The sequence below is a fragment of the Fukomys damarensis genome, unplaced genomic scaffold (genome assembly GCF_012274545.1).
Source record: "Fukomys damarensis isolate Sample0158 unplaced genomic scaffold, DMR_v1.0_HiC HiC_scaffold_19, whole genome shotgun sequence".
Lineage (NCBI taxonomy): Eukaryota > Metazoa > Chordata > Mammalia > Rodentia > Bathyergidae > Fukomys > Fukomys damarensis.
The window spans coordinates 12,552,798-12,579,514 of record NW_022900931.1 but is presented as its reverse complement, the minus strand read 5'-3'; the positions used below and the strand labels follow the sequence as shown (position 1 = coordinate 12,579,514).

The 26,717-nt window shown below is 40.4% G+C and overlaps 1 protein-coding gene across 1 annotated transcript in view; it reads left to right on the top strand.

Moving 5' to 3' along the window:
• Positions 1-433: 433 nt before the first annotated feature.
• The window catches only part of Gucy2c (guanylate cyclase 2C), a 69,012-nt gene continuing 42,728 nt past the window's right edge, over positions 434-26,717 (top strand). The window contains exons 1-10 of the mRNA XM_010638420.2: positions 434-659; positions 9,366-9,478; positions 10,576-10,640; positions 13,293-13,508; positions 14,526-14,647; positions 16,414-16,510; positions 18,571-18,688; positions 21,661-21,796; positions 23,462-23,547; positions 25,615-25,726. Of these exons, the coding sequence (XP_010636722.1) occupies positions 434-659; positions 9,366-9,478; positions 10,576-10,640; positions 13,293-13,508; positions 14,526-14,647; positions 16,414-16,510; positions 18,571-18,688; positions 21,661-21,796; positions 23,462-23,547; positions 25,615-25,726 (1,291 nt within the window). The remainder of the gene's footprint in view (positions 660-9,365; positions 9,479-10,575; positions 10,641-13,292; positions 13,509-14,525; positions 14,648-16,413; positions 16,511-18,570; positions 18,689-21,660; positions 21,797-23,461; positions 23,548-25,614; positions 25,727-26,717) is intronic.

The following is a 26,717-nucleotide window of genomic DNA, read 5'->3' as shown; positions in this document are numbered from 1 at the left end:
GTTTGGATGTTTAGCTAAACCCCAAGTACTAATAGTCCATCATATCTGTGTAATGTATAAGCCCTTTGACCTTTATTTTCCATTTCACAAAGCCTGTTAAATAAAAGACTGCCCTCTTCCTCTTTTCCCTCTTCTCAGTGATGTATCTCAAATTGATATATTTTTATTGGGTGAGTTACAGGAGGTATTCACATTTATAGCTCTGTACAGAAACACCCAAAGTGAACTTTGGTTTATCTCCTACCGTAATGCAGCTACTCATTGTTGGCAGGCAGGTAGGCCCATGTGACCATGGGGCGGAATGACCAGAAAGGAGTGTGGGGAAGAGGAGAACCAACGACTCAGCTAGAGACTGTCTGGCTGGAGATCCTGTGTCGCTGGAAGCTAGAACAAGCAAGAGCACAGGGAGTATGGGTCTGAGGTGAGCAAGGCCATGAAGTCACCACTGCTGGGCCTGGCTCTGTGGGCTCTGCTCCTCCAGCTCTTCCAGCCTGGGCTGGCGTACTGGGCCTCCCAGATGAGTAGGAACTGCTACAGTGGCAACTATGAAATTAGCGTCCTCATGATGAACAACTCCGCCTTTGGAGAACCTCTGGATGACTTGAAAGTAGCAGTGAATTTGGGATTGGAGATTGTGAGGGAGCGCCTGCAGAAAGCTGGTAAGAATATCATAACAGGGTCTTCCTCTGTCACAGCCTCTGGGGTTTCTAAGAAAAGACCTTGTGTACTTTGCCAGATCGTCCAACTATCCTCAAGGGCCCTCTGAAACTCCTTTGTATTTCAAGGCAGTGGATCCTAAGGGAGAAGGCTTAGACCCCCTTGATGTACTCACAATCCACCCTGCTCTGCTCTTGGATGGCTCTTTATATCTCATGGTGGCACAAAGCTCCGCACTGTAAATCTGCAATCAAATTCCATAAATCTGCAATCAAATTCATTATTGCCTTACCCACTATATCTTGTAATTATAAAAATCAATTGTATAACTTTACATAAAATAAGTAAGAGGCCAAACAAATTGCCTATGATAATTTCTAGCCACCTAGATGTTTCCAGTCTCTTTTCTCATGCTTCTTCTTAGGGTCTTGTTTTTGAGAATATGGTTATGATTCCATGGCAGAGAAACAATTCTACATTCTTTGGGTTCACTTCACATCATTTATTCCACACATGACTTTCCTATACCTACATACTCTTTATATTGTCCTGTGAGTGAGTACACACCACTCCTTAAAAGAGATGCCACCCAAATTACCTAAAAATTCCCTATGGTAGACTATTCCATTCTTTTTAATTTCTTGTGATTGCCTTTAAAATAATATAATACATATTTTTCTGGTATATAATTTTTCTTCACTCCCTGAAACTACATTGCCAGAAGTAGAATTACTAAGTCAATGAGTATTTGATACATCTTAATGGTAATTTATGGTTATAAGGATGATATGTCTTAATTGTCTCCATTTAATAATAATAGGAAAAAGAGCAACCTCTCAGATATGTATAATAACTTACTTCTGTTTATACACCTAGTCTGTCTGAACTCAATTCAGAAGTAAATGAATGGCTCTGATCTAGCTCCATAATGGAACTAGAAGGTCATTTAATAAAATCCTGTTATTTACCAAGGCGACATGGTATAGAGGAAAGAACACTGGATTTGAAGTCTGAGGAACTAGGTTGAGCAGTCTGCCCTGAAGTTTTCTCTCTGTGACCCTACATGAGTTTGGTCCTTCAGTCTCTATGAGCCTTGGTTTCCTTGTTTGAGTGCTGTCATGTGGTAGGTAAGTACTAGGTACTTTAGTTACATCATCTCTTTACTAACCACAGCTCTGGGGGTTGGCATGGTTGACACTGGTTTCACAACATAAGTTGATAATGTTGCTAAGATCACTTAGGCAGTCTGTTCGAAATGAGATCCAGATCTATTTGTCTGATTCTAAAGAGTGTATCACATTGCCACTGAGTGAGCTTTGCCCAGCATGGACTAATTTTTTCTTTACAAGGGAGTAGAGGTGTATCATTAGAAACAGAGACCTGGAATCTAACAGATCCTGGTTTCTTTTCCTGGTTTCTGACTATTTACCACATATAATTTGAAGCACATTCCCCAAACCTCAGTTTATTCACCTGTAAAATCAGGATAAATGTTTGTTACCTTGTATAGGTAGAGTGTGACTTGATGTATACTCAATGAGAAAATTCAAAGGACCTCATACATGGACTGAAGCATAATGAATACTCAATAGATGGCAGTTGTTTGCATTGTTCTTGCTGTTGTTATTGGTGCTGCTGGTGCTACACTGACTGCCAGTATTGGAGGAGCACATTGCCTGGCGTATAAAATGAGTTTTTAGCACAGGGCTTTGGTTAAAGGCTTTGTCTCTGCATTCATACAACCTGAATTTGAATTTCTGCTCCCTCATTTGCTAGTTGGGTGAAATTGGCTGAGTTATCATTTCTAAATTTCACTAAATTATAAATAGAGTCATTGATGGTGAGGATGTGGTTGTTGAGTGGATTGAGTAAGTGGAGAGTTCTATAGAGAGAGAAGAATAAACAGTGATGCCCAGATTTTTGCATTTGATCATGCATTTTGTTCAGCAGATGTTCATGCATAGTAAACACAAGAGAAAAGGGGTTCAGAGAAAAAGCTAGTTCATGTTTTAAATGTGTTGAACGTTGTCATTTGGAATAAATAACATATTTGAGATCTAAATTGAAGAAAATTAAGAAGTCCAAGGCCATGGGTGATATCCCAAAGGAAGTGACCACTGCTTTTTGTTGGACCTGGGAAAGCCTTGTGGGTCACAACAGACAGAATTTGATGGGATACAGTGTGGGGGAAAAACAAAAGAGGTTCCTTTAACCTAGGGTATTACCTCCTTGGATGCATGCTACACACCAAAATGCATGGACTATATCCTGTAAGTGCTGTCTTGTACTAACTGGTTTCCTCTCATACCCTCCCCCACACCTACATTCCAGTGTCACATTAATTGAACCCCACTCTCAAGCCTACATAGGGAAGAGAGGGTTCTGAAATTACCTTACTCTTCAGCTTTTCATGCATTTTCCCTGGCAGAGAGTGCAGGCAGGGTATGGGTAGAAAGCAGTTCTTGAGGGAACTGCTTATTTAAAAGTTAAAATTTATTTGAAGTCATAATGTTGTCGGAAAAAACGTTCAAGTTTCTTTTTGAGAAATCTCTTGGGATCTGAGGAGACAGAGAAAATATCCTCAACTAATATTTTTTAAAAAGTACACATAACCATAAAATATGTTCTATAGGAGTGGATCTAAAATGATTTGGTCTCAAGACCTCTTCACATTCATAGAAATTATTGAGGGTCCTGAAGAATTTTTGTCATGTTATTACATGTATTGATATTTATTGGATTGGAAATTAAAGCTGAGAAGTATTTTAAACATTTGTTGATAAATTCACTAAAAATAGCAAATAAATATTTCACTTGTCTATAATCTGTATGGTGGTACTAGCTGTTGAACCCAGAGCCATCACACTGAGCTATTGAGCTGCATCTCGGTCCCTTTCACTTTTTCTAACTTTTAAATTTTAAGACAGCATCTCACTGAGTTGTCCAGGCTGGGAACAAACTTGCAATCCTCCTGCCTCAGCCTCCCACAATGCAGAAACTACAGGCATTCACTACCACTAACATTTATTAAAGGAAATCTGCATTTCTGAAGCCAAAACAAAGGTGGTATTGGTTTACATTTCTGTAAGTGTCTTTAATGTCCAGCTTAATGGAAGACCTACATTCTCATATTGGGGTCTTTATCTGTCTGTTACCATAATATATGTATGTCATGTAGCCCCTGGGAAACTGTAATGCTCATGAAAGAATGCAAACTCAAAGAACATTTTAGTATAATTATGAAAATAGCTTTGCCCTCACAGATTCTGTGAAAAGATTAGGATCTCACAGTTTGAGAACTGATATACTTACTACAGGATAGTAAATTCTAGAATCAAACTGCCCTACATTCCCATCCCAGCTCCACTACTTACTGTCCGTGTAACATTAAGCAAGTTGATCTTTGTGGATCTCCATTTCCCTGTTTTTAAATTAGAATAAGTATTAATACCTTGTAAGATTCAGAGGAGGATTAAGTAAACCAATGTTCATAAAAATTCATAGCCTATGCCAGGCATGGTAGCAGACACCTATCAGAGGCTGAGGCAAGAGAATCATGAGTTTGAGGCCAGCTGGGGCACTACAGCAAGACCTTGTCCCCAAATAAAACAGGCTGGGGAATGTTTCTCCGTGCTGGAGTGTTTGCCTAGCATATATGAGGTGCTGGGTCCAATCCCCATTTCAAAACAAAAAGGACAAAGGAATAAAGGAAGGGAGGAAGAAAGAGAGGTGGAAAGAGAAAGAAACCATATCCCAGTGCTAGGCATATAGTGATAAGAGGTCTCCACCTCTTTCTATCAGTAAATGGGGCTGGCGGGCGATGTCACACTCACAACACACCATGGTTCCTCTTTTCCCAGGCCCAGTTAAGTTTTTACAGTTGGGGTTTTTCTATAGCAGCCATGGGCTGCCTGGAGCCTAGGAGTTTTAGTAGTCAGTGTACCTCATGAGGGTGGGAGGGAACAGAACTCTCACTGGCGCCTGAGACCCAAAGGGAAGGGCTGACTCAACGTTAATAGCGATGAGTGCCGCCATCTTCCAGAAGCCAGGGTGCCATCTTGCGCCTGCGCACCCGCCTCCCTTTCCCTTCTGTTCTTCTTGCTGCTTCCCAAGATGCTCTTTTGCCCTGTTTTCTTTCTTTGTCTTCCTTCTTTGCTTCCTTCCTTCCTTCCTTCCTTCCTTCCTTCCTTCCTTCCTTCCTTTTCTTTCATACTGGGAATCAAACATGGGACCTTGAGCTTGCAAGGCAGGCGGCAGAACTACTAAGCTAAATACCCGGCCCTCTTGCCATTTTCTACTCTTTGCCACATATGTACTCTTCCAGTCCCTTCCCCTGAGCCCACCGAGCCACATTTATAATGTTCTCCTGACTCTAAATTCCCTATATTTTCCCCTGTTGTTGAATCAAGGACAATAAAGGTTATGAAGTGCTCAGCACTATGGCTGCCTTATATCCACACTGTAGTTGCTAGTAAACCCATCGTACCCCTCACCCCATCCACTAACTGTCTCTGGCCTGATCATATTGACCTGTCCTCTTCAGCTTAGAACTTACACCCCTCATTTAGATCCTCTTAATTGAGTAAAGTATCACAAAGTAAACGTTCTTGAATTAACAAGAATGACAAAAGGTGGAGAAAATTATTACCCCCTAGTTGGTAGACACATCTCTGAAGTGGCTTTCTTATTATGCTTCTGTTCTCCAGTGGAACTGGTCTCTACCTTTAAAAACATTCTTATTTGTATCTTTAGAAGAACAACTTTGTTGCTGAAATGTTTTACTGCTAAAGGTATGATTAAAAACCACTAGATTGGACCAACCTATTTTTGACTCAGTCAAAAATATGTAAGAAAACCAAGTCAAAGAAATTAAAATAGCTTGTGCAAGAACACACAGAAATTCACTCATAATGTCAGACTAGTGACTGAGGTTCCCAAGCTCGGTCTAGGATTGGCAAAATTAAGGATGTCTCCGCTTTGGAATCAGATGTGTGTCGTCATCTAGGCAGGAAACTGTGAGGACCCTGGACGGGCCACTCTTAACACAAAGATAGGGGCAAAGAGCAACTTTTAGTGCTAGCAGATCAACAAGTGACTCCTGTCAGTTTCAAGAGCACTGAATAGAAGTTTGTTCTTCTTTATATACCTCTTTTTACATCTATGAGGTTTACTTTCATTGGAGTTTCTCTGGGAATAGAGCAAGCAGGATTTACGCAAAGCAGAGCAGCTGGTGAGCGGCAGTGGGTGGGGGGAAGTGTGCTGGCAGGACTTTCTGAGTCTGTTATGCTCCTCTGGTGACAGTTTACAGAAGATGTAGTGGTTATTCAGGCACATTCTACAAAAAGCATAGTTACCTAGTTAACCCACAGTTGCCTAATAACACAGTTAAACCACAGTTGACCAACTCCATGTGGAAGAGTAGCTTCCTCTCTTGATGATCAGATGAAGAAGACCATAATGTAAGAAATAGTATAAAGACAAAAACAGAATAGTTGAATTGTTCTATTTTTTTTTTTCCAAAATGTGGTACCTAGTAATATCCAGGGGCACTGTAGTTGATGCTTTTGCCTTTATCTAAAGGTCAAAGTCCTTCATTATACAAAGATCTCAGGCCAGAAGGTATAATTCACTTTGGCCTTGAGATAGACCACAAAGAAAATAACCTATCATGAGGAGGAGTATTCTGGTCAGTGGGTCTAGCCACTCCTATGATCGGGCAAATATTTTAAAGGGAAACAAATTTTGAGTCCTTGTACCCCTTGCTAAAAAGAGAGATTTGTGAACTGGGGTGAAATCCAATTAAAACTTTCATCTCTTTCAGGGAACTAATGACCATATTTTTTCCTTTATCTTTGATGAGAAACATTTAAAGCAAAGGGGATTTTTTTTTCTGAGACAAAGAAAAGGTTTTTGTATAGATTTTGCAGTGCTATATAATTTCTTTCCCTGGTGTCTTAGTTACTTTTCTCCTTGCTGAGACAAAATATCAGACACCTAACATTAAAGGAGGAAAGGTTTATTTAGCTCACAGTTTGTAGAGGTTTCATTTCATAATTGGCTGGCTCCAGGGCAGGGTGGCATGGCAGAGGGGAAGAAGAGCAGGTAAGCAGGGGCAAGGGATTTAGCTCAGTGGATCCATCGTCTGCCTCACAAGCACAGTATACCGAGTTTGATCCCCCATACCACCAAAACAAAACAAAACGAAAAGAACAGGCGAGCAGAAGTCAACAAGCAGCAAGCAGTGACCCACTTTCTGTCCCTTATATCTTATCCAGGGTGTTATCCTGTAAGGCAGGTGGCACTCACTCCCAGAGTGAGGGAGCCTTAATCTAGCATTGCACCATAGATCAGTCCCAGCATCATACCCTTGATCCCAGCATCACACATTCTAGGTCCAGCCACCTCTGAAAAGCCCCACATATAACCACATGCAGCTTTGGGAAGACTTCTAGAGACAGCCATAACACCTGTCCACTGAGCAGAAAGCAGAGCAGAGTAACAAGTTCTTTATGAAAAATAGATAATCAACTGTTAGCCACACTTGTTTCCCCTAAGAAATCTGCCTTGGTCACCCAGACTTCCTGATGGTATCCATGTGTTTGTCCCACACACTACTTTCTCTGTATCCTGAATGCTTATGAGACAAACACTGTCATCCAACAAAATTAGCTGAGATCAAGAAGTCTTACCAATTGGCAAATTTTGTTAACATGTTGATGGATCATTAAGCAAGTAAAAAAAAAAATGTTCCCTCATGCATGAGTATGGCCCTGAAATATCAAAAGGGCACAAAAGGTTTGTGTTCTAGTCACTTTTCTATTGCTGAGACGTACTACCCGACACTCATGATGGAGAGGGAGGTGTGTTTTGGCTTGTGGTGACAGCCCTTGGTTGGCTGGCTCCAAAGAAGGGACAGGATAGCAGAAGGAAATGGCAAAGGAACAGGCACTCAACCCAGGGTAGCCTGGAAACAGAGAGAAAAAGGAAAAGCCAGGAACAAGAAAATACCCTTCCAGGTCACACCTCAGTGACCTGCTTCCAAACAGGCCCATCTCCCAACTGCACATTCAGCTACTGAGTTCATCCATAGGTGCATCCACCTGGGAGTCTAGGGTCCCCAAGATTCAATCACCTCATACACACATGAGACCTTTCAGGCCATTTTTAGATACACACTGCAACGATTCTAAACAGAACAATTATGGTTTCCATTCTGAATCCCATCACTCTCTAAATGTGAGACTCTGGGAAAAGAACCCTATTGGAGCTTCTCTCTTGGCTCTGTTTTCTAGAAAGTGAAGACACCCTTTCATTCTAAAATCATAAATCAGAGACACAGATGTGACAGCTTTTCATTGATAAGTGTCACAGCACTAACAACTGTTCCCAACTGGCATATTCAGCTCCTTATTTGTTGTTTCTACTGGGAAGTCTAATAGCATCTCACACCCTGCATATCTATCTGAACTGACTCCTCCATTTCACACCAGTGAGAAGCTTGATCTTCCCACATTCTTTCCTATCTTGGTCAGTAGCATTCCTTTCTCCCACTTGCTCATGCCAGGAATATTGACATTATCCTGAAACCCCTTTTCTCAGACTTTTTAATTCATCCATCAACAATTTCCCATCGGTACTACCTTCAAAATATACATGAAATGCAATCTTTTTTTCTACTCTTGCCACCTCTACTTTAATCTGAGCTAACCTAGGTTTTAAATATCCCATTAACTAGTGTCTCTGCTTCTATTCTTCCCCTAAGTCCAAGGAAATTATTTTTAAATGGTGATCAAACAATATCATTCTTCAACTCAAAGTCTTCTAAAGATGTCTGACCTTGTCTTACAATAAATCAAAATTTCTTACTAGGGCTACAAGGCCATGCATGATATGACCTTCCTATCTAACTTACCTCCTACCCATGCTACCCCACATTATCTCTGTCATAACTACATGGGCCTCCTTGCTACTCCTAAAACTTGCCAGGAATGATCCCACCCAGGGTTGTCATCCTTGTCCTACCTCCTAAGAGGAAACCATATGTCTGCATTGCTCACTTTCTCACAACATGCAAGTGCTGGCTTCCCCTAGAGACATCCATGCCTCTCTAACAGAAATAGCACAGTTCTGTGTGATCCTCCATCGAAAAAGTAAGCCTCAGAGTGAAGGCCCTGGGTTCAGTCCTCAGTACCACAAAAACATGACTAAGGAGGACTACATAGCCATATTAACTGGCAGCAAACAGAACACCATCTTGGGAACAGGAATGAACAGAATATCGTTGTACCTTTGTCTTTGCTTCCCTAACACTTTCTAGACCCGTATGGGAAACTTGCCCAGTCTGAGGTTGTAAAAAGAAAGGCAAAGAGAGCAGCAAGCATAATGAAACGTTCTTAGCTGGACTGAAGGGATAGTTACATAATTCTACATGTAAAAATTATTGAATCATATTCTTAAAATGGGTGGTTTTTATGGTAGGTTAACTAGATGTCAAAAACACTGAGGAAAGGGGAAAGAAACAAAGACATAGAGACAGAGGAAAGAAGTGACTGAGAGTAAAAGAAGGATTCAGATTTCTAATATTCCTAGGCATGAAGATAGATATCAATTTTGTCCCAGGTGATTGGGCAAGAGATAAGTTTCACAGCGGGTGTAAACTACAGAAAAATAACATAAGCTTTCTATTTCTCCTTACTTCCGGACAACAGAAATAAATGTCACTGTGAATGCTACTTTTATCTACTCGGATGGTCTGATTCCTAAGTCAGGTGACTGTCGGAGCAGCACTTGTGAAGGTCTGGATCTGCTCAGGGACATTACTGTAAGTATTTACCTGAGTAGAGGTAGGTCACACTTCCCTGACCCAGGACTGTCCCAGATGAAGCTAGCACCTGTCCAGGAAGCATCTCCTCCTCCGTCTCTAGCCAGCAGCTGCATGATTTGAAGGCAGGGTACCTTGGTTTTATTGCATAGATCTCCCAAGTAACAAGTGCCCTTCAGGGATCCAGGAAAGTGGAAAGAAATTTAGTGATTTACCAGCTGTATACATTCACTGGCACCTTGGATACCAGTGACCTTGGACAACTTTATAGAATGATTTTATTTTATGTTGATTTTAAAACTAAAAAATTTTAAATGTTGGCATTAACTGGTTTGCTTTTGTGTCTCTCAAAAAATCCCCAAGGGCTCATATTTTAAAACATATTTCATGACCCTCATAGCCAGGGGCTAGAGATGTAGCTTAGTGGTAGCACGAATGCTTTGCATGCCCAGGGCTCTGGTTCAACCCCCAGAACACACACGTGTGCACGCACACAGAACCATCTATGCCAGAAATCGGCCTGAAGTCATCACCGTGCTCAAGCCACAGGTTAATTGCCTGAGGTTGGAAGCGAAACATAAATTTAACAGTAGTAACTGCAACATGAAAGGGTAGAAAAGGGAAGAGGGAGATTCTTGCCTAGTTCTTCCTCTCGATAGCCAACTCCAAAGCCTTACCAGAGCTCAAAGGAGCTTGGGTACTACGAGGTCTCTTGAGATAAGCAGGTACACAAGTCACTCAATACCACGGGAATCTAGGAAAAGGACGTCCAAGAAGCAGAGCATTGGAAGTAAAGCCATAAAGAATAAGATCAACAATCACTCAGTTGACTGCAATGTGTTCTAATCACTTCAGCCCGACTTTGTAGCTTCTCCTAAATCTGAAGCTTGCCCTCTCCTTCAGTCCTCAAATCTACCTCCATGTCACAGATCCTGATCCTGATCCTAACCGAGAGTATCACACACAACTCCTTTCTATTCTGCTTGTGATCTTTTGGGGGCCCATTTCCTTCTGGGATACTTCCCCTTGCCACTTCTTTTCTACCCATTGAGTAATATGTTTGGTTTCAGACTTCAGTGTTTCTCTTTTTCTCCCAGAGAGAAAAACAGATGGGCTGTGCCCTCATGGGACCGTCGTGTACGTACTCCACCTACCAGATGTAGTAAGTAGTTTGGTTTGCCCTTGTTTCGCTATCACTGTACATTGAAGTCAGGAGAAGACTTTACAATTTAAATGATTTGACAAACAACCATGTAGTCAAGGCAACACAATGAGGGGCCCTGGGACTCTCATGTTTTGCTACCTCTCTAATACCACGACTCCCTTCCCCGGATGACTCCGCTGTTGCTCTCTGTGGGGTGAATGATAGCAGTGTTCATTTAGGCTGAGTCGCTAACTCCAAAAGACACCACGCACCATGAGGGAAGGTCAGAGTCTTGGCAGAAAGCAAAGAAATCAGTGACGATGGAATAGGAGGAATTTAAAACAGGGCAGAGAAGACTAAGCAAAGCACCACACCTCGTTGCATCAGTGGGGCTCTGTTCTATCTTTAGGTTGATTAAAGTAGAGAGAGTAACAAGGACTTTATTTTGCAGACTTATCTGGGAATGATAGACATAACATATTCAAGTTCTTTGTACCCTAATCAGCTTCCAATATATCATAAAAGAAAAATATTTCTCTGGTTTCAGGAAAATTGCCTCCGTCTCTTCCATCCACTTAACTCAGTGTACTTTACATCTCCACAAAGGCTTTGTTTTTCCAGATCACATTTTCTAGACCAAAATCTCTCTCTTCTGCCTTTCTTTCCCTTTTGTGATTTCCCGAATCAAGGACCACCTTATTTCTACACAGAGAAAACTACACTGCAGGGCCCGTTGTGATTGGTTTTGCAGTGTGAACATTAGGCCTCCAAAGCGTCTGCTGCATTCTGCCTGGGACACCTCACACCAGGCGGCAAGGCTCGTGCAGAGGCTCAGGCTCACCACGTCAGTCAGACACCCCGGAAGCGTGTGCTGAGCCCATCATCCACCCCCAAATGCAGGCAAATACGGAATCTTACTCTTCCTTGCAATCATTCCCAATTGTTTTCTTATCTGAACACGAAGCTTGCGATAGCTCATGCTCAGAAGGAAAGCACTATCAGAAAAATGGATTTACCATATATGAGGAGCTTCTGTGTCCAAAGAAGTATTTTAGTTTCATCAGCACAGAGGGAATTAAGTAAAACACCCCCTGCCTGCTCAAATACTGCAGAGAAGGTGGCAGGGGCCCCACGACCAATCCAAGGCATAACTGGACAGGTTCCATGAGTGGAGAGAAAACAAGAAGATGCAGGATGAGTAGAAGGAAATGGTCACCACAAATAAAGCTTCAGAAGCAGGAAGACTTCGCAAAGGAAATGTTATATGAGTCTTCTGTTGAAGAATGGTTAAAAATTTTAATGGCAAAGATGAGTGGATAAGCTTCCTAGCCAGGCAGAGGAAGAATTATTTGTGAAAGCAAAGAACAGGGAAATGAAGACAGTCTGCCAAGGCCTATATTAGCTGGAGTTTGGAAATAGAAGAATAATAAAGAAGAATAACAGAAAAACAATAAAGACTAGAAAAATGAAGCAGAACCGTACTTGGATTCTTATGTGACGCAAATCTAAATGCAGGGAGTGGCGTTTAATCAGAAACCACAAGGATTTGAGCTTGCTAGGGAGATGAAAAGCTCAAGGCTGGAGCAGCACATAGGATAGACACAGCAGAGACCGATGACAGGAAAGTCTGCAAGGAAATGGAATAGGACTCGAGTTAAGACAAAGCAATGGGCAAGGGAAGGGAGGACAGCTTTAAAGATATTTGAAGGTAAAATCAAGAGTATTTGGTAACTGATTGGATGCTGAGGTATGAAAAGTAGTCAGAGAAGGCCCTGAGATCTCAGACATGGAAAAATCAATGTACAGAGCAGTTTTGAGGAACGAAGGAATGAACAGTTAAGTTTGATTATGAACATGATGAGTTTGAAATGCAAGCAGGAAACGAATGGAGCATGAATGATGGAAAGATGGAAAGGGAAGTTGCTTTCCTCCCTTGGTTAAATACCTGGTGAGCACTTACATGTGAGCCAGGCAGACAGGTGAACAAGCCAGACAGGATCCCTGCCTTCAAGGAACTCAAAGTCTAGTGAAGGAGACAGGTACTCAACTGATACCCAAATAACTCCCTGGCCTGAGGTATTCAAGAGTTTTCTGATAAAGAGAGATTTGAACTAGGACCAGAGGAATGAATAGGAGTCAGCCAGGCAAAGATACAGGGTAACCTCACCCCTGGCACCTGTCTAGATTGAGCCCCTGGTTGAAGAATGAAGTTTGATATTTTTAAGGAACTACAAGAAGGTCCCTGTGTTGAGCTGTGGAAGGAAATCTCTCAAATCCTCAGCTGATGTTCATCTTAGGTGGTCCATACCAGAGCTGCAAAGAAGACAGTGCACAGAGGGAAAAACGTAAAGAGCACCTTTCTGGCTCAACAGCTGTGGTGGCCATGGGGACCCCATCTCTATTTCTGCAAAGCCTACTCTGATGAAATAAATCAAAGTAACAAACACACATGTCCAGGGGCCTGTGTGCTTGGAGTATAGCATATGGTCAATAAATGTCTGTAAATTCACCTGTGTGAGAACTGTACCTATTAAGTGAGAAAACTGCTTCACTTACCCTATTTCATTTTTGCTAGTAATATACACATGCTGAGTGAGGTGAAAAGAGGGAGCTTATTCATGCTATTTAAATTAACCTGGATATTGGTTTCTTTCTCGCCTCTTGGCATAGCCTAGACACCGAATTGAACTTCCCCATGATTTCAGCTGGAAGTTTTGGATTGTCATGTGACTATAAAGAAACCTTGACAAGGATGATGTCGCCAGCTCGCAAGTTGATGTATTTCTTGGTTGACTTTTGGAGGGCTAATAACCTGCCATTCAAAAAGTTTTCCTGGAACACTTCATATGTTTTCAAGAATGGCACAGAGTCTGAGCACTGTTTCTGGTAAGCAGGATCATTAACATTCTGCTAGCATTTGCTCTGAAGAGAAGCCACAGAGTCAGGGAAGAACACCTGCTTATAATCAGTAGCAGAAATAGAATGGGCACCAGCCTGCCTTGCATACAAAGAAAATCAAAAGGGGTGAAGTGACTCAAGTATCATAAAGATAATCAGCATAGATTGCATTCACAACATTCTTTCTGATTTGGAAAGTATATGTATATTAGTTTATTTCCCATAATAAATTCTTCAAAGAAAAGAAAGCCAGTACCATGATCCTCCTTTTACAGAGGATGAAAATGAAAACCAGAAATTAATGCTTTCATACTACTGTATAAGTTATGATACCAGAGAATGGGAATTTTGCTTGCACCTACAAGTACAGTACTTGTGGGTAATTTCTTCCACACTTTTTCTTAGGAACAAGGGAGAAGGGAGAACAGAAATAATGCAACAAGTTGTCAACAGAAAATTGCACAGTTCACTCAACTGCAGCAAAAGTGGCAGAGGGGGTCTTTTGCCTGAGTTACTGCCTGTGTTTCCAGGAGGCTGCTAAGTTCTGCCATCAAACTGGGCTACCACCAGCAATGCATGCCAAGAAGCTACAGGATCAACTCTAAGACCCACCCTAAAAATATGAGTGAACTTAGAGCACACAAAGACCCAATTCTCACAGAGGCAGACTTTATTCTCATTAACTCTAAATTTCTGAGCTGTAGGTTCAAAGGTTTCTGATTGCTAGAGAAGAATAGAATCTCCCTTCCTTAAGTAAAAAGAAGTCGGTAGAAGGGACATATCATCTGTGTATCCACACGAAGATTCCCTAAACTTCCCTCATGCTTTCACAAAATTAGATGCCTACCACCCAAACCAGCAATACCACAGTGTATATAGTCTGTTACCTCAACAGCAAAAATGAATTGGAAATAAGACACACGACAGAGCTGCATGTAGTAGGAAAGGCATAGAAAGCCATGAGAAATCGAAACTGCTTTCTTGATCCTCTTCTTTCTGTTCCAGGTACATCAATGCTCTGGAGGCTGGAGTTTCCTATTTTTCTCAAGTACTCAGCTTCAAAGATACCTTGAGAGGAACAGCAGAGCTTCGAAATATCTTAGAGGGCCATAACAGAAAAAGCAATGGTAAGACAACAGGAAGCTAGTCATTTTGCTGGTTTCCTCCTCATGAATACCAAGTCCTTTGGAGCTATCTTTTTTTTTTCTTTAGATTTTTATTTAGATACTACATCTTTTTCATTCATTAATTTTATTGGTACATTTTAGGTATAGAATATGCTGACATTCATTATTGGGAATTTGTACCTTTACATATCTTGATTCTTATCTTTCAGGGTCATCTTGACAAATGTACCCATCTGGAACTTTCTTGTGACCTGTATATATTTTGCGTATTTGAGAGGCCTATAATTACATGCAGCTTTATTGACTAAAACATTATCCTCTGTGAGAAAAATGCCAAAGAAATATTAAGTAGTCATATCTACATAATAAAGTAGATGATGACACTAACATATGGTTTCATAAACCCAAGTGATATCACCACCAGTGGACTGGTTTTGGATCCACTTCAATCCAACATTTTCCTGGATTTGTGACTAATCTTCACACATTCTGAACTCTGAGCTCCCTGGTGACCGAGATGATAAATCTATTGGTATATGGCATCAGGCAAAATTACAAGGCATCGAAGATTATCTCACTTTTGTGATCTTTTTGTATATCTGTCATCTGCCCAACGAGTTGTAGGAGAAGTGTGAAAAACTAATGGGATAAACTTATTCTCACTAAATTGTTAGGTTATTTATCACACTTTGCAGAATTCTCTTTATAAATAGGAATACATCAGGAGCAAATCAATTTTGTGGGAATTTCCTACAAGGGAAGGTGTTTGCAAGACCAGTCTCCTGACATCACTCACGTAATCATCTCCTGACATGCTCAGGCATTTGGTATATTAAGCACTTACCAGTTGCAAAACATTCAGCAAGATTTGGGAAGAAAGAAGTATAAAGTTAATTACTCGTCTCTACAGATAATTCAACTGGTCAGCACAGCATATGAAAGGATCTAATGAAGTGCCCGATTCCCCTTAGGCATAAAACTATGCATTCAGGAAATACCTGGCTACAATGAGGGGTAGAGTTTCAGACTGGATTTCATTCCGTCACTTAAATTTCTAAAACAGACTTCTGCATTAAGAAGCTACAGGGAAAACCCAAGCAAAGTTGCTTAGGAAGGCTTTATAAATTCTTCTCACCTTCATTTTACTATCTTTTTCAACCACTTTCACAAATGGCAAGGTGTGCTTCACTTTTGCAGTCACACCAACACAGTGAATTAATCCTGTCCAAGACGCATAAACTTGAATGCTACTCAGGATCTATTTCTGACCTCAACTGGTTCTTGAATCCTTTGACATCTTGGCTTCAGCCACCTTACATCTATAAGATTAAGTAAATGAACTAGATGATTTTTAAAGATTCCATGAAGTTCTAGTCCAACTCCACAGCTGTTAATCAAATGAGAAGTGGTTTGGAGAATTTGTGTTAATCTTTTTTTTTTTCCTTTTCAGTACTTGGGATTGAACCCAGGGCTCAGGCATGCTAGACAAGCATTTTACCACTGAACTGCAACGCTTGTCCTTACTTTTTATTTTAAGACAAGGTCTTGTTAAGTTGCCCAGGCTGGCTTTGAACTTGCCATCCTCCTGCCTTAGCTTTCTAAGTAGCTGGCATTACAGGTGTATGTCACTGTGACCAGGTCTAGTACTTACCTTTTTTGAAGTAACACGGATGTATTGGGTTCCAATTGAGCAAATTGGTCCCTCCCTGTTTATACGTTACATGAACTGTCATGTTTCTCCTCTCATCTGGCTTTCTCCGATCCAGTGATTGTTATGTGCGGTACACCCCAGACCGTGGAATCCCTGAAGGTTGACTTGACAGTGGCCGACGACACCGTCATTATCCTCGTGGACCTATTCAAGTAGGTATCATACTTTCAAACTTTCTTTCAGAAAGGAAGGGCTCCAAGGACTTCCTCAAGATACACTTTTTTTGTCTTGCTTTGCACATGGACTCTTGTGTGGTTCAGTACGATGACAAAGTATGAGCTTCTCATTTCATCCTCATTCTCACTTAATCAATTGTTACCCTAGAAGATATATGTTCCCTTTACACCTTCATCGAAATACAAAAGTTTTATTAAACGTTTATAAAATCCACATGATTGCCCATCTACAAAGCCTACTCAGTCAAATAGGATCCTGATCAGTAGCCTGACTTTAAGATCTCTGTGAAGAAAATGATAAAGTTGTGAATAACTTAACATTATGCCAGGAATATGGTCTTCATTTTTCCCCTTCAGTTCTTAATGGCATCTGGTCCTTTAGCCACCATTGGTAAGAGTCAGTTGCAGGTATATGGTTCTGATTTGTACAGCTATCCCTTGTCATTGGTGATGCAGTCACACAGTAGTGATCTTTTCCTCTGCCCTTCTCTAGGATTAAAGAGAGAAAATTCTGATGAGTAGAAACAACCTTTTGTTACATCCTATTTTTGTTTAGAACTCCCCTGCTAATATGGTTGGAGACCCCACTAAGAAACTGCACTAATGTAATATCTGAGTTAGACTAATCCCAAAGGAGTATGTATCAAATGTACATGGTACACATGTATGTGAGTGTGTGTGTGTGTGTGTGTTTGCCCCTTGTCCCACCCACTGGGTCACATGACTACAATTATCTGACTGAATCATTAATCATTACCTGTCTGTATTCAGATCAGAGGTTACCCTACTGCAGATGGTCCCCATATTTGCCTCACCCATCACCCACACTACTTGTACTTTACACAGTATGAGGAGAAATGAAGCAAAAAAACTTCAGCTGGACGTTGTACGCCTTGAGGTTAGATAGCGAGGTGTTCACAAAGATAAATAATAGATTTAGCCTTTTAGCTGCAGAAATGCAGAGAATGCTACAACTGCATTGATTTCTGCAGCTGCTTTGCTCTCTGAAAAGTCCTCAGTATAGACAACTTGGTATAGTTTTCCTTTCAGAGATCCTCAGGCAACTGACAAAGCATTAGCTTAGCTTACCTTTGTGACAATTCCCAAAGGACAGCTAGATAAGTTATGGGAACATCATGACATTTCAAAGTAGACACGATACACGATACATTTGGTTCTTGCAGGCAGGTGCGGTGCCACTGAGCTAAATCTCTGGCCCCACATCTTGCTCCTTCTACTCTCCAGTATTTCTTAGCCTTTTGAAATTAAATCTTCTCATTTGAAAAATGAAGATTAAAATGTCCACTCTTTAGGGGTGCTTTTAGGATTAGATATGATAATATTAGCAAAAGAGCCAACATAGTCCTTAGCACATAGTAGATGTATTTAAACATTAAATGATGGTCACTGGATTCAATCATGTTAGAATTTTTGCATATTAAAACACCCAAATTAATAGGAAGCATAGGAAACATGATTTTTAGAGCAATTTCACACAGCACTGACAGGCTACAGCCTACCAAGCACTGTCTAGGACCTAATGGTACATGGATCAATGAGCTAATGCACCATATGGTAACAAGGTTATAGTGTTATAGAAAGTGTTTTCTCTTTGTATGCTTATGTTTACCATCTAAGTTTAATGATAAAACTTCCCTCTACTGTACTCCACTATCTTTGAATTGTCAAGAGCGTCTAAGAAAAAGAAAGTATTCTTTTATAAAGCCAAGGTCAATAAGCCTTACGAGCAAGCACTAGCTTACAGGGCTAGAGCCCAACAATTCTTTCTCAAAACAGTATCTATTTCAGATTCTTCCTTTCCATTTTTGCATGCTAACCACAGATGCCCAAGTTTTCTTATGCAAGTTAGCAAGTATAATAATAAAGAATAATCCTATCTGGGGAAAGTAGAAAGTTTTGCAGATTACTGAAAGTTTTAAAACACTCCCAAGGCTGATATTACAGTTTGTGTGAATTGTAGAAGACGCATTTCTATTTTGAGAGGAATTTATTTTTATATGTACTTTTTTTTATAGTAACTACTACTTTGAAGACAATGTCACAGCCCCCGATTGTATGAAAAATGTCCTTGTTCTGACTCTGCCTCCTGGAAATTCCACCATTAATAGTTCTCTCTCTAAAAGGTTTTCACAGGTAAGCTGTATGTGTGTATGCACACACGTGTGTGTGTGTGTATAAGATACATAGGGTAAGATAGTTATTCCTTTACTGGACCCTGAATTCTTAAATTTACAATAATTTTTACTTGTTCCAGTTCACTCAACCAATGTGAACTGAGGCCAACTCCATGCACAGCAAGCTGTAGTAGCAGGATCCCTACCACTATATACAGATTACTTCTGGACTCTAGACCGGGTGTGTCTGACCTGTGGCCCCGGACAACTCCACAAGATCGTAAACTTTATTGCAAGACATTTTGCAGTACTTCCCACGACTCAGTTGTGTGGTGCTTGAGCGCAGATTTTGTCAGTGAGAATGGGCCACTGTGCCAGAGGGACACAGAGTGGAGCCAGCTCATCTCCCGCGCTGCTACACGCTTGAATCGAAACCCACGTGTATCCAATATTATGTGCTCTGGTGCAACCGGTGCTTATGCAATGTGGCTAGTAAAATGACCGATAATGGTACTTCAACCTGCGAACACGTGTGTGTGCCTGTGGAGACAGGCATTTATTGTTACTAAACAGATATGTAAGTTTTCTTAATCTGTCAACTTGGGCTGGTGTTATTTCACAAAATGATTGAGTAAATTACAATATACCAAAAAGGAAGTTTTGCTACTTATATACATAAAATATATTATATATTTTATTAGCGGCCCAAGACAATTTCTCTTCATCCAGTTCAATCCAGTCAAGCCAAAAGATTGAAAACCTGTGCTCTGGACCAACTGAACAGTCCATGGTTTCTCAATATCAGAAGTATCTTATTTTTCCCAATACCCACGATTTAAGAGAAGCAAAGTTCATTTGGGCTCACAGCTTGTAGAGGGTTCAGCCTAGAGTTCAGCAGAGGAAAAGCAGCTCAGGGCAGCCTGAAGCAGAAACTGATCTAGGGAGGAAGGTGGGGAAATATTCCCTTCCAGGCCACAGCCACAGTGACCCACATCTCCCCAACAACACATTTCTATATAAACTCATCAGTGGACTGACCCATTAATGGGTATCACACTCCCCTGATTTCTATCACACCCCAAAGGCCCACCTATGAACCCATGAGGCTTTGTGGGGACATCTAGATATAAATCATAACAATAAGGAAGGTGGCCCTACAAGAAGACAGGAAGACGTCCTGCTAGAGGATCAGCCTTACACTTAGGAGAAGTAGAAGTTAAATAGCACAAAGTTCCTTGTACCCTAAAGCATTTTCCTCCTACCACTAGCACCAAAATACACTTTTAGAGAAATGTATTCCTAGTTTAAGACATTGTAGTCCATTATAATTAACTTTTTCCAGGAGAATCCTAGCTTATTCCTATTTTCTCAGTATCCCCATCTGGTATATAGTATTTGTCCCATCAAAAAGACATTCAATCACGGCCCCCTTATTAGAATGCATGCAGCATTGTACTTTTAAAACAATTTTTTTTTTTTGGTGCCAGGGATCGAACTCAGGACTTGCACTTACAAGGCAGGCGGTAGAACCACTGAGCTAAATCCTGACCCCATGCAGCAATGTACTTTAATGTGATTCATTTTGAGGGATGTTTTCTGTCCTCAGAGACATCCATGGAGAGCACCTTGCAGGGAGTGTGGGACACGGTCCTGCCAGCTCTGAACAACCTTGTGATGATAAACACGGGTGAGGCCAAGACAGCTGTCAGGAGAGTTACACACCTCCATAGCGGCACAGCCCTCCAATTTATCACCCTGCCAAAACTAGGGCCTGTCACCTCTTTCCAGGTAGATCTTATCTGAATCCTGTTCATATCATGAAATGTTTTCAGCAACAGAAACTGAAACCAATAAAAGGGTTTTTTTTTTCTTTTTATATTTTCGAGTAAATTCAATTCTAGTGCATGGAACTTGCACAACTTCTTAGCTCCTGCAAAAGTCTGTCCTGCCACCAGATGGAATAAAACACATCTAGTCTGGCCGGGGTAAGAGCTTTCGAGTCAGAGGCCATCCTGGTAGATCACCCTGAGCAACCTTGGAAGCAGAGAAGTCCTGACCTTCTCCATGGGCTCCCACAGGGCAAGCATCCAGGGCTGAAGTAGTATCCAGACAGGGCTGTCTTTGCAAATTCAGTGATATCAGCCCATCCAAAGTCTCATATTCCATTCGGGATGCTGAAGCGTGGGTGTCATTTGGCATGTGTTTTTTTTTGGATTTCTCTTTTGCACTTCAGTGAAAGTATTAAACTGAAAACAAGTATTATTTCTGTGTGAAGTCTTGAGGAACCACGCCCCCAATGCTTTCTCTTGACTCTCCTGGTCTCCTAGGAAGGAAGTTACTTCTCTAAAAGTGGTGTTCTTGCTTTGTGGATCCCATACTGAATGACATGGGCTAACAAAGAGCACTAACCCAGGGTGTCGCAAGCGGGCGACGCAGAGCACTGTCCAGCAGTGTCTCAAACCTGAAAGAGCAGCGGGGTGGAGATGGGGCAGAGAGAAAGGAAGGACGCCAAGAGTCTGATCAAGGCGACGTTTATTGCCGGCAAGCATCAGCCTTTTAAAGGCACATCAACAGGAAACACCTGACTCCTACAGATAACGTCAGATCTTTAACAGGAAGCACCTGACTCCTTCAGCTCTAGTTTCTCCCGTGCAGGGTCAAAAACAAGTTTAACACGTGCAGTCCTTAAAAAGGAACAAATGTTAACAAATGCTAATTAGGAACATCCTGACCACACATTGTGTCAATGCCTTGATTATAAAGAAAGAAGTTATCTTTCAAAAAGCCAGTGGGCCATGACTGGCTCCCACAAACCATGTTTCCCACACCAGGGAATGCTTTTCCAGAAGTCTTCTTTGCTACCTCCCTTCCTGTTCCTCTAAAATCCCTTTATCTTTCCAGTTACCGGCTGATCCCAAGAATATTTTGCTGCAATATTAGGACCAGAATCCCTTTTTTAGACCTTTTTAAAAATTCCCTTTTCTCCTTCAGGGAAGAAGCGACTTTGCCCTTGCTTACCTGGATGGAACCTTGCTGTTTGGCCACTTGCTGAAGACATTTCTTCAAAATGGAGAAACTATTACCACTTCCAAGTTTGCTCATGCTTTCAGGAACCTCACTTTTGAAGGTACTGATCTCTTAAGAGCAAACAACAGCAGAGATTTTAAAAACATGGGCTTTGCGATGGGCTTTTGCAACAAAGAGGGTTTGGTGATTGATGGTTGGATAGCTGAAGACCTTTGAACTCAGTTGGAGGCAAACTCTGAGGATGCATTGCAGATATCTGGACCCCGTTTATGCCACAGCTTCTCAGAGTCTTCGGGTATCACAGAACATGCATGTAGCTCAGGCTCTGTACTTGCGAACAATCCCTTAGGGTATTTTGGCTATGCTTGGAGACAAATAAGGAGAAAGATATTTGAGTTTGATTTTGGTTCCTTTACATCTGCCCTCGTACCCTCCAAGGACCTGAGAGTGTTATGCCTCTAAAGACCAAAGTCCTTCATGACAGCACCATTAACACAAGCTGTGCCTCTGATAACTGCTAGATTGACATTCCCTTTGCCAGCAGCCATTACTGAGACACCCAGATGTCATTCACACTGAGATGCCATTTGGAGATTGAGATTTCCTTTTAACAATTGCCTCCTCTAGCTGGCCTTAAATATTAGTCTGGAAGAACTGTGTCTTATTGTAGGATGGGCCTTCTGTTGGCTTCAGAGAACAGACGTTGCCTGGTACCAGGTCTTAGGGCTGTATAACAATGATAGGAAGAGGCCATTGTCCCTCCTCTGAAGAAGGAGAGAGAGAGAGAGAGAGTGAGAATCATTTATTGATCATCCCCTGCATCCCAACCTCTGCCAGGCATTTTATGTGCATTCTTAATTTTCTCATATCCATGATTATCATCAAGCATCTCAATAGCTACTAATATGGTCTTCAAGCCAGGACATATTTATCTAAATTAGCCACCTACCATCTCTATGACCCTGAACAGTTTCTTTAGTACCTCTGAATTCAATAAACAGTTTCTCTTCAATAAACTAGAGGTAATAACAGTTTCTCTATCACAGAATTCCAAGGATAATAAAATAACAACTGCATATAAAGCACTTAGCCCAGAGCCTGATATATAATAAGCATGAAGTAAATGTTAATTGTTATATGGAACCAAGTGAAGTTCCTGATCTGATCATTTTTTACATGAACAGCCATTTCATACATTCATCCTATACTGCTATTATTTTATAAATTAAAAATCAAAACAGAACTTAAGTAACATTTTTTTCAATGTCTTCAGCCAATAAATGATAGCAAAGGGATTTCAGTCTCTTTCTTATCTAAGTTATATTGTACAGTGACCTATGCTACTAATTCATTATGTGATCTTGGTAATAATTTATCCACCAGTACATAAGGAATTTATTAACTTATTATATTTAGTGCCTTCCTAAATGTAATGAAAATTTTGTTTCCTTCTAAATAAATAACATCTCCCACTAAAAACAATATCCTTCAGAAATCTCAGACTCAAGAACCAATTCAGAAGGCCGGGGATGTAGCTCAGTGGTGCCACGCCTGCCTGGCAAGCCCAAGGTCCTGAGTTTGATTCTTGGTACTTAAAAAAAAGAGAACCAATTCAGATGCCCTCTGATAAGAACATTAAAGTTGACATTTTTCAGTAAATTTGAAATAGAGCAATTCAAGCCCATTTCATACTCTCTGTCAGGATCCAACTGGTTTTAGGTAAGAAGTCCACTGTGGCCTCTAATTCTCCCTGGTTTTCCTTTAGGTTCCACAGGTCCTGTGAAGCTGGATGACTGTGGGGATATTGACAATGTCATGGTGCTTCTGTACACCTCTGTGGATACCAAGAAAGTAGGCCACACTGCTGACTGGGGAGTGGGGTGATGTGGCTGGGTGTGAAGGGGCTGGGAACAGAGGTCAGACAGAAGGGATGAGACAGCCTAGACTTGGAAGGTCATTTCAGCTTTACTGCCTTACTTGATTTACTTTATAAAGCTTCTTATCAGAATATCGACTTTATTTACTCTTTATATATATAAGGCGTGCACACATCTATACCATGCAAAGTAAATTAATATAATAACCAAAACATTGCAGGAGTGTCAATGAAAGGGTAACAATGCTTTCCTAAGAGTTGCTTGTTCATTTCCATAACAGAAGATGTCAATCAGGTATTCCCTGCTCTCTCTCTCTGAACTCTCATGAAAATCATGAGCTGCCCACATAGAAGCACCCAGGCACATGTAAACGGCACTGTAATATTGTGCTTCTATTTCCATTCCATATTTCTGCTTTCCTCACCTACAGAGTAAGTCTTCAAAGAAAGGGAGTGGCTCCCACTCAGCTCTCCACCTCTCTAGTTTAGCTTCTCATCTACAACACACTTGATAGCTGATCACTTTACTTAAAAACAAACCACCTATCTTTGTCATTCAAAGTTATGGGCATCCAAACAATGAAAGTCATGGTTCCTGCCAATCAAGTAGTCAGTAAAAAAACTTTTCCCTTCCAGAGGTCAGATGTGGACATAACTAGAAATCTAAGAAGAAAAGTTATTCATTTTTGCATTTCTTAGTGTGATCATTACAACACCCTTAAATAATAGAGTGAGTGTATATGTTGACCTTGCTTTCCAAAAGATATCTATAATGGTGAATGTAAAAAGCTAGCAAAAAGATGTCCAGACTGAGAACACCAAACTGGAAAGCAGGCAGCAGTGTTTTGGAGAAGTAATCCACAGTCTTTAGGTACTGTACTGAACCTTTAATAATAATGCTATATTTGGCATACATTCTATGGAAATACCTTAAAACCAGACCCAATTTAATACTTCAGTTACTAACAGAAGCTACAAAGACATCTATCTTCTCTTTCAAGTTATCTGAACCTGGGATGAACCTTGCCAGGCACGGAAAGAGGCAGGTACATTTGTGAGATCTTAGCTTCATGATTGCTCTTCAGAATGAAAAATATTCTCTTCACTCATTTCTCTAAAAGTAAATTTCATTAATTTATCAGTAAGCTGATACCATAAAGCTGTGTTATGTGCTATGTATATCTGGGAAAACTAGGGATTAATTCTCAAAACTTAGGGCCATTGAGACAGTAATGCATATCTAGAGTAGATTTCAATAGATATACAATTTGCCATGTCCCAATAGGTCAGCTATTTCCTATCCTCAGTACATATAGGTATAGATTCTGTTCTTAAATTAAGAAGATAGTTTTGAAAACGTAAAATTTTAGTACAGAATATTTTAAGGGAATGGCAGTGAGTTTAGGATAATTATTTTTCTCGCTCACAAAATGATCTCAATTTTGCAACAGTAATAAAGATATACCATATTAATATTTGTATTAGTAGGTTACTTGAAAAATAAATCTCGTGGAAACCTAATTAGTGTCCCATAGAGAAAAGGGGATAGAAGAAAATTATGAAATTAATACATTTTTTAAAATGTAGAATTATTCAGAACTTCTTGACATGTATCGAAATGATGTCATGGATGGATATTAGCTGTCATGCATTTTCTTGAGATATGGTTTTCGGAATCAACTCAATACTGTAGTAAACACTGGTGCTTTCTTTGTCATGTGACTTGACTAATTTTTTTATGGCTTCTATTTTAACACTGGTAAAATGGAAGGCTTGAACTAGCTCTCTATAGAAACAAAAACTCTGTGTCGGGCAGGAGTTAATGGTAGAGTGCACAGTCCTAAAGAAATATAAAATGCATAAGTCTGCGTCCATGCCATGAACCAATAAGCAGATCCTAACTACTTCCAAGCTGGTTAACACTTACCTTGTTCCACTGAGAAATGTTACTGTTCAATTTAAGCAGAACAATGACTGTCATCGGAAATTGTTATAGAGTGTTTTTACTCCCTGTCCATCTTCTTTTTTGTTTCCTCATACAGTACAAGGTCCTTTTGACTTATGATACCCACATAAATTATACTACCTCAATGGATACAAGCCCCACATTCATCTGGAAGAACCATAAACTTCCTAATGACATTCCCGGCCGGGGTAAGATATTCCTTGTGAATATTCTTTGCTTGAAATTGTTTTTCTGATAAGAAAAGTATCGTTTATGCAATTAGCTTATGCTGATTTTTTTTGTTTTCTTTGTTGTCTCAACTAAATTTGCCAGGTGTATAAGTGAGGGTTTTATTTCCTTACACAATTAATTATCATATAGTTGAAATCAACACTGAAAAGATCCCTATTCTTATTTAGCTAAATCAATCTTTAAAATGTATCGTACCCTTTGACATAAGTTACAAAACCGGATTTAATAGTTGGCAAAAATGAACAGAGACCGGTATTTTAATCTATTATATTTCACTGCAATAAGGCCAAAGGGTACATATTTCAGCAAAGAGTACTTGCTGTATTAGGGTGAAGGTGGACAGTGGTTATGGCCTCTAAAGTTCCACCATTGCTTCACAGGACATATATTTGGGTTACGGTGGTGATTACCACTGCATACAAGGAGGTTCTACAGGTTCAGGAAAAGCCTTAAAATGGTGAGGCCTCTACCCCTGCTGGAGGCAGTGTAGCAACATCGAGACCTCAGGAGTCTGGTGCTTAGGCAAAGTCAGAGCCACAGGTCTCAGACAGTCTGTCCCTGATTAGCTTGGCCAGCGCTCAGCACAATGACTAGTCATTCCGTGTTATTCATCCACTGGAAGGGAAAAGTGTTAAAACTGAGCAAACATTTATGCCCAAGATTTAAAAAGTGGAAACACCATTCATTAATAACATTTTTAGAAAATTAGGATTAATTGAAATATGGGATATCAGGCAACCAATTGAAAGTAATTATTTACAAAGACTTTTATATGATAGTAGTAAAAGTAATAGAAAAATATAGCTTTTTACTTGCTGAATTCTAACTTTGTAAAATAACGTGTAGAAATAAGACTAGAAAGAAGCACACTAATATTTTACCAATAGCTGTTAGTAATAGAACCCTGGAAGATTCATATTTGCAATTTTGTTTTCCTTTATATATATA